The sequence below is a fragment of the Haliotis rubra genome, unplaced genomic scaffold (genome assembly GCF_003918875.1).
Source record: "Haliotis rubra isolate DU_JTF1 unplaced genomic scaffold, ASM391887v1 Scf163, whole genome shotgun sequence".
NCBI classification, from domain to species: Eukaryota; Metazoa; Mollusca; class Gastropoda; order Lepetellida; family Haliotidae; genus Haliotis; species Haliotis rubra.
The window spans coordinates 282,752-291,786 of NW_025765592.1; the positions used below are offsets into that span (position 1 = coordinate 282,752).

The 9,035-nt window shown below is 41.5% G+C and overlaps 2 protein-coding genes across 2 annotated transcripts; both read left to right on the forward strand.

The window, feature by feature from the left end:
- Window positions 1-2,430: 2,430 nt before the first annotated feature.
- On the forward strand, window positions 2,431-3,576 carry LOC124271717. Its single transcript, XM_046706879.1, has one exon. It carries the CDS (start codon window positions 2,431-2,433, stop codon window positions 3,574-3,576), a length of 1,146 nt encoding a protein of 381 aa, XP_046562835.1.
- An 863-nt stretch (window positions 3,577-4,439) lies between these two features.
- LOC124271718 (uncharacterized protein F54H12.2-like) lies at window positions 4,440-5,741 on the forward strand. The gene has a single exon (XM_046706880.1). The coding sequence runs from the start codon at window positions 4,440-4,442 to the stop codon at window positions 5,739-5,741; it is 1,302 nt and encodes a 433-aa protein (XP_046562836.1).
- Window positions 5,742-9,035: the final 3,294 nt, after the last annotated feature.

The window sequence follows — 9,035 nt, forward strand, 5'->3', positions numbered from 1 at the left end:
CATGTGTGATGACGCTCCTTCATTACGTCTAAAGTGTAAGACCTCACCCATCTTTCATATGTTGGCTTTGGTTAGAAAATATAGAATATATGACTTAAATATGTACCTGGAAACTTCTGTATCTCCCAGTAAACAACTATGGGCACATCAGGTTAAAACAGCTATTCATGAAGCAGACACCAAATGTATTATTTCAGAACTTTCTACAAGAGCAACGCTAGCACGGTATAACCTTACCTATGAAAATTGTCCGAGCAGGTTGTGGTGTCTTGCCTTAGAAAAGCATCTGTGCTTCTTTGATATTGCAGTTCTATTGCACATCGGTACTTACTTAATTCAATCTCATGAATGTCTCTGTGGTACGTTTGCCTTTGACATTGTTAAACATGTATTTCTTTATTGTAAAGAAACGCAGTATGAAAGAGACAGACTAACTGAAGATTTAATCGACATTCTTGATGTGGAAACGTTTAGTAACCTTTGGAATAATGATGACGATATATTACTCTGTTTTCTACTTTGGGGTCGCCCTACTCAGTGCACGAAGGACCTCGACTATGAAACATGGACAAGGTGCATAAGCCGAATATGCAGAACTATTAAGTTGTGGAAATGATATTTCTATGAATGTGTATAATTTCTGACATGTGTAAATACCATACACATAATACCATATGTGTATATCCATATAATACCATATTGATTTACTTGTTGTAATGTACTGGACTGGATCTCCATGACATGTACGTTTTGCGTTATGAGAATGAGCTCTACTTGAATGCCTTTTCTTAACTTCAAGTAGAAAGGAACAAATGGAAGAAAAGTTGAAAGTGAGAATGAAAGAACAATAACATGTGTTCAAGGTGAAATCAAACATGAATTTTCCTGATGATATTTTCATAATAAAAAAACAAAAACATAACATCTGTTTCGTGTTTTCTTTATCATTTCACTGCCACCCAAAGGACAGCACTGACATCTAGAACAAAATGCTGGGATTCAATATCCCTTTGCAAACCACTCTTGATCTTTGAACACAGTTGAGGTAAACACCAATACCCCCATACAAACCACTGTGGATAGATGAACAAAAAAAAAAGATATTCACTTCATTACCGACATTGGGTGCATGTGAACTGCTATAATAGTGCTCATAGGATTCCATGTTCACAAGTGGAACACAATTCAATTTCATCATTTCTATTTATATGTGAATTATAAACAGGATGTCACCTACCCAATCAGTTTACTACATTCATTCAAAAATCAACCAATGAATTTAGAACTAATTCCAGACATGATTCATTTCATTTTTTAAAATAATACACAAGGACCTACACTTGCTTTCATTCGAGCGACTTATCACCAGGGACACAAGTTCATGTACAATCTTGTCACCATGTCAACGGAGAAAGCAGAAAGGTTGGTACTGTTTTATTCCTAAATACTCTCTCCATTCAGTCAACACTATCTTACACATGTCTTGAAACATATTTAATTGTGTCGAAGAATATTATTTGCATATGAGAGCTATAGCCTTCAGCCTTAATATAGGCAGTCTACATAGTTAAAAGAAAAGGGGAAATGTCTTATGGAAGTCAGAAATGTCACGACGACTGAACACAACTGTTCTGGTTTGTTTTTTTCTAACAGTAAGTCAGACGACAGGGCGACCTTCTACACTTGGAAGCAAGTGATGAGAGCGCCTCATTGTGTGAAAGAGTCCATCGTTTCACAGTCAAATGATTGGTTCCGAGACCGTCGTGCATGTGTGGAGGATGCCAAAAGAAAATTTCAGGATGAACACAAAGCTACCCAGCGAGTGATCATAAAAAAATCCAGAAAAGGGTCTATGTGTGCAGACGAAGTAGCCATGGCAAATCAACTAAAACATGCAGAGGGGCTTCTGACTTTGTGTTTCAGTTTCGAGATCAGTAAGATCGTGAGAAGATTTTCGTGGGAACTATGTTTCGGTTGTATGTTTGATGAAGAACACGTTCACACTTGTCGTGACCTGTCAGAACAGGAGCAAGTCGACAAATACTTCAATGCCGCCCTGACCGAGGTGAACGATGATCACGTGATTGACAGATGGATGAACTTGTTGACTGATGACTCATCCTTGAACGCACTCACTGCTTTCAGTTTGATTCCCTATCAGTGCAAGGATTATCGTGACTCACAGTTTAAAACCATGGAATGGGTTCATGATTTGAAATCGCGTGTGCTTAAGATGTTATTTTTGGAAAACAGATTTAAAACAGACAAATGTTGATACAAATGAATCTTCCTGTAAGTAAAAGACTTTCAAAATGATGTATGTCTTATGTGTAGCCAGAGAATGCTTAACAGTCAATAAACTACACACCTATAGTCTTTGCTGTTGTGTTACGTTGTGTTATTTATATATATTTACCCATTTCCCATGTTATGTCGCAGTACATCATGAGTTCTCAACAGCAGAACAAGACATCCTTAAAGAAGCACGAAAAAGCATTATCAGACTATTATTTTAATCCCACCAAACCAGGGGCATATTATGGACCCTCCAAACTGCGTGATGAGTTAAAAGCGAACAGACCACCTGATGTCAAGCTCAGGAAGGTGAAGCGGTTTGTCAAGAACCAAGATGCTTACAGTTTACACAAACCAGTGCGGCATAAATTCCAACGGATGAGAGTGAGGGTTAATGTTGTCAATGAGATGTTCGACTTGGACCTTGCCGATCTTTCACGCTACAGCAAAGAGAATGAAGGCGTACGGTATTTGCTTGTGGCTATTGACATATTGAGTAGGTTCGCATTTGTGTTTCCTCTGTCAAACAAAAAGCCTGAATCTGTTTTGACAGCTTTCAAACAAATCCTCAAGCAACAGCGTCCTAGGAAAGTACGAGTAGATGGTGGAAGCGAATTTAAAGGTGTATTCAAGTCGTTTTTACAAAAACAAAAGATAAAACTCACCATAGCTCGCAATGAAAACATAAAAAGTAATTACGTGGAACGTTTTAACAGAACACTGAAATCCCTGATCACACGGTACATGACCCATAATAACACCAAACGTTATCTGGATGCTCTACCAGATTTAGTGTACAACTACAATCATACCCTGCATTCGTCTTTACCCAAACTCTCTCCGGCACGTGTCGATAAAACCAACGAAGTGAAAGTGTGGAACCATATCTACCTGGAACCTTTGAGAAAAGTCATCAAACCTAAAATCAAGAAATACTTATTTAAAGTAGGTGATCTGGTTCGCATCTCATACCTCAGGAAACCTTTCAGCAAGGAACTCGACCTCAAGTGGATGGAGGAGCTGTTCAAAGTGGCTCGACGTTACAGGAAACAGGGGTTTCCTCAGTACAAACTTAAAGATTTTCACGATGAACCCTTGATTGGGTCCTTTTACACAAACGAGCTTCAAAAGGTCAGCAAAGCCGCAGATGTGCTCTGGCAAGTCGAGAAAGTGCTCAAAAGGAAAAAGGTCAAAGGAAAGAAGTACGCTCTAGTGCGCTGGGTCGGCTGGCCCAAGTCTTTCGACTCGTACGTGGAAGAACGCGAACTGAAAGAAGTGTAATTGCGTGAAAAAATAAATATGGAGAAGTACGTGTTTCTCAAAAGCTCCGACTCCAAAAAGACATCGTTTCCAGAGAATACGCCCTATCATTTTCGTGTCAAATTAAATCAAAGGTTAGTCTTCGACGGATTCTGAGTGGTGTCTTTAACAGAGCTGAACTTTGGAAAGGTGGATCTGACTAAGGTCACAAATTCATACGTAGACGTGTTGTGTAACCTGTGCGACAGTTCATTGGTGGGCGAAACTCAACTGGCTTTATTGAGACGCATCGATCTGAGACAGGGACCTACCTACACGTTTGGTACTGAATTTAACATTCACGTCAAATTGAAAGACACCGACAATATCGAATTGTATTTAAAGTCAGCAAATGCATCTACAGCTTCATTCTTAACAGAAGAGACTTACGCTACACTTCATTTAAGACGTTATCCTTTTGTGGAGTAAAAAACCATGGAGTCGCGTCCACTGTATTTCCCGGACTACGCCAAGTTTAAGCAGTATTTCGACAACAAACAGGTGAGGAAAACATCCCATCTGCTCCACGGGAAAGCAAAAAAGCTGGTGATCCCGGTTCGTCAAGCAGCAACACAACAACAACAACAACAGCAACGTGACCCGATCAAGGTTACTTTGCAAATGACGTCAGAATCCCAAAGCGAGGTAGAGAGAGTGGGAGCCAAGGACAAAAGACAGAAGGCTTTAAAACGCAAGGCGGGCGAAAGGTGCGTCACAACCAAGAAGATTCGTCAAACCGACAGCAACGTTGCACCTTCCAAGACGGCCAAAGTGCTCCAGTGTACTCCTGTGCAAGAAAACGATATCTTCAGTTAAAGACGTCCATATAGAAACATAGAGCCGACATGTCACTCATCAATGATAATGAGTTCGACGAGTTGTTGCCCGAGTGTCTAAATTTATTTTCGCTACCTCCTTATCGAACTAGCATACAGAAACATTATTTCGTGAATGTGCGACCTTTAAGCCAAATCAACGATGCTGCCCCATTGGAGTTTCAAGTTAGCAACTCAGGTCCAGACTACACCGACCTGACACGCACCCGTTTGCACGTCAAAGTCAAAGTAACGCAGACCGATGGCACGGCCTTGGCCAAGGACGAAAATGTCGCTCCGGTGAACTTGTTTATGCAGTCGCTGTTTTCCCAGGTCACGGTCTACCTGCAGAACCAGCTCGTGTCCAGTACCAACAACCATTACGCCTACAAGAGCATGATGAGGGCCCTGCTGGGATATGGTGCGGAAGCGAAAAACACTCAGTTGGGGACGCAGCTGTTTGCCAGGGATTATGCGGAGAGTGAGGTGGATCTGGAAAGCAGTGACGTCACCGGATCTGTCAATGGGGGAATGGCATTACGTGGCACTTTCATAGCGCTAAGCAAAGAACTTACCATGTCGGGGCCCGTGTACGAAGATATCTTCGACATGAACCGACTCCTCCCCAACGACGTTGACCTGACTTTGAAAATGTTCAGATCAGAACCCAAATTTTGTTTGATGAGCGACGTGACTGATCACGAATTCAAAGTTCAACTCTTGGACGCTTATCTGCAGGTGTGCAAGGTCAAAGTAAACCCCGCCTTGATCTTGGCTCACAACACACTTTTCAAAAAATCAAACGCTCTCTACCCGTACACCAAAAGCGAAGTCAAGGTGACCAGCATCCCGACCACTCAGCAGACGCACACCATAGACAACGTCAGCAATCCCGTCGCCAACCGATACGTTGTGGGACTTGTGGAAAGTTCGAGTCTAAACGGCAGCTACACCGGCAATCCCTATAATTTCAAGTCGTCCATGCTTAAAAAGATAACGCTGTACATCGACGGAGTCAGTGTGCCCGGTCAACCCGCTGAAGCGGACGATGTCGCCTCTTACGTCAACATGCTCGACGGCATGGGACTGTGGAAGGAAGACAAGGGCAATGCCATCACCAGAAGCGAATTTCTCATGGGGAATGCCTTGTTCGTCTTCGACATCGACACAATGTGCGCCGAGTCAGAGTACCTGAACTTGGTGAAATCGGGAAGCGTGAGGCTCGAACTGGAATTCAAGTCGGCGCTCACCAGCACGCTGAGTTGCGTCATCTTGACTCAGCGAAATTCCCTCATCGAAATCGATCAAGCCCGCAACGTGTTTGTCAAGTAACAGAATGAAAGCCTCTCAACTTATGTGCGCCATACAGTGTGATCCAAGTTTACAATCTCACGTCATGGGCATTTTCGCCAAAGATACTTTACCCACTATAACCCCTAGTTTGCATGCATAAAGGTGTAGGACTTATTGTTAATACAGATGTGAGAAAAAAGTAGGTCATCACTGGATTGGCATGTATTTCTAATGTATGTGGTTTGTTTACATTGTATTTTCTTTTATGTAAATTCAAAGCTGGCTTAGGCATGCATGATATTGTACGGCAGTTTGATACGAATGATCCTTTCATCAATGATGAATACGTATCTACGTTCATTTGTCACTATTTCAAATACTGTAAAGATTCGTGTTTACCATGTATGACTCAAACGTGTGCGAAATATTAGTGAATGTTGCTTTATGTTCCAAATGCTATTCATCATAAAGTACTGAATCCTGATTGTTATAATGTATATGTCCTAATATTGTAGTTGCTGAAAAATCAATAAAAAAATATTAAAAAATAGACTTGAAAGAAAATGCTTTTTGTTGTGAATGAAAAAACACTTAGTATAAAGTCCATGTGCACAGGTCACGATGAGTTCATTTGTCTCGGAACATTGGTACGGTACAGCAGCCATGGATCACTCTACCGATGCATCTACTGTTGCAGAAAACACTTGCTTATTACCGTTTCCAACACCTACGAGTATATCCGTCATAGGAGGAAGTTCTTCCGGCAAAACCCATCTGGTAAAATGGATGTTGGAACAGGCCGAGGACATGTTTGAACCAACGCCCAATTTGATCGTGTATTGCTATGCGGTGTGGCAAGATTTGTACAGTTACATGCAACATTCTGTTCCCAACATTCAGTTTCACGACACACTTCCCACGGAAGATGAACTGAGATCCTGGTCCGTTCAGTCGGAAAAACGTGTGTTGTTGGTTTTTGATGATTTAATGATGCAGATATGCAAGAATCAGCTGATGTTGCACTTGTATACCACGCTCTCTCATCACTTGGGCATCACGGTGATCAACATTCAACAATCGGCTTATCCCAAAGGCGAATGCAACAGAACCATGTCCTTAAACACCCATTATTTCGTGCTACTGTCTAATCCTAGGTCGGCTCACGAATACAAAATTTTGGCTTCTCAAATGTTTCCGGGACAATCCAAATACTTTAACGAATCCTTGAAAGACGCCTTAGGAGGGAAGAAATACAGCTATCTGCTCATCGATGCCTCGCCCTATATCGATGACCGCTACGGTCGCTTACGTACGGGGATATTTCCCGATGATGTTTGCACGGTGTACTTGCCACAGTAAAAAATATTAAGGACATCAAGGGAGGCGAGAACACGATTTTATTTTTTAAATGAATACTAATGAATTTATTTTAAACTGACAACCTTTATAAAACACTCAGTTCACTTCACTTCAGTCATTCTGCAGACAGCTCTGCTGAGAAATGGCAAAACAGCATCACCTAAAAGAAAGGACCGATATGATGCATATCATCGAAAAACACAGAAAGATGGATGAAACACAGAAAGAAACGGCTTCCCGGATATTGTTTATCGTGTCAGTGTGGGGGGATGATTACGCTGCCTTACAACTAATAGATCACTACGGTGCATGGACTGAAGTGCTCCAAGACTTACTGTGGAACAACAGACTGTGTCCCGAAGCATTTGATGACGGAGCATGGGGAGATGGACGGGTAAGCTACGAATGTTTCAGTAATGAAAACGACCGAGCTGCCGCTGATAACCTTTTCATGAAGCTATGTCTTTACACGATTATGACACTTCTAAAACCAGTACTTCTATAGCCGTTCATGGTGAAGATTTGTTGGCAAGCTCGCAAAACGACCAGCCTCACGATTGCAATCAGTGGAAACAAGACGAAGAGGAATTTTTTTGTGTGTGATAAATACTAACAAACAGAGATGTGTTTCTTCATTTCGGGTTGGATCGCCGACCACTACGCACACACCACCATGAGTCCAATACTGGAAGAACATTCGATTTTTCTTCATATGTTATTAGAGGTCAATGGGAAGCAAAGAAAGGCGTTCCTGGTACATGCATCACGCAGACAGTTTACAGCCATTATCTCTCTCATCTTTAACATTTTGAATGGAAACATTGCCTTGTCGGAAGACGATAAAATGCGATTGTCACGTCACAAAAAGTGCATTCGAACACTAGCCGCCAAGACAGTAAGTGCACGTCGCAAACGTGAGCTGATCATCTCGCATCAAGTGGTTTTACCGGTTTGCATAAAAGCCTACCTGACCTACGTTTCTCAGTTTGAAAATGGCGACACCCATGGTACTTTTGACAAGAGAAACCTACCAGCGGCTGACGACGAACCAAGAAAAGCAAAATTCTCCTCAGACAGTGAAACATCAGACACTGAATCATCATCATCAGACAGTGGATCAGAAATCACCGGGTCAATCTCCTCAACAGACAGCAGCGGGTGAAATTGATGTGACCCAGCATGACGAGATATTAAGAGTACCTGATTCTCTCATCAAGAACATTGGTTCTACCAAAACTGTGGGGAAATTGATGGCTTTGTGGTTATTTATTAAGCGCAAAATTGATTCCAAGGACTTGAGAGTGACTGATCAATTAGAACTTGTCAATCCGGATAATGGGACTGTCATACAAGGTTCGAACCTTGTGAAACTGATTCGTTTCGTGATTCGAGGCTCTTCTAAAAAACCAAGTGGTTATGCAGAGTTTCGCCGACTCCTGCGTAATTTGAACGTGCCCAGACATCTTGTTGTAAAATATCGTTCTCACAAACCCACAGAAACTAAGAGATTGTATGTGAAACGCAAATCTGTGCTTGGCATGCCTGGAAACTTAAAAAAAAAATTGGAATCTTTCTAACATCATGTATGCTTGTAAAATGTAATGTGTTTTTTGTCATACTGAATAAAGGAATAAAGGAGCATTATTTTCTCGATGTTTTCACTCAAGCAGCTGCATGTTTGAAAAAACACACACGTTTCATTACATCACGTCACGATTTCAACAAATAGGTTGTTATTGGAACCAAAATGTGTTTACATTTGTACTCAAAGACGCCCATTCGCACATGTGTTTCATGTCTTCAAAAACACAAAAAAACAACAACACGTGTTTCATATCCTCGTATCGCGTTGGAAAAGTATTGTTTCCCACTGCCTTAACACACTGCCTTACTTCTTTTTTTTTGTCCTTATCACAAGCACTGTGTAATTTGTGACACATACAAACGTGTCTACAAACATGTTTGCACTGACGC

What these genes read in the sequence shown, in the direction of transcription:
- LOC124271718 (XM_046706880.1), top strand. Translation starts at nt 4,440, where the DNA reads ATGTCACTCATCAATGATAATGAGTTCGACGAGTTGTTGCCCGAGTGT.
- LOC124271717 (XM_046706879.1), top strand. Translation starts at nt 2,431, where the DNA reads ATGTCGCAGTACATCATGAGTTCTCAACAGCAGAACAAGACATCCTTA.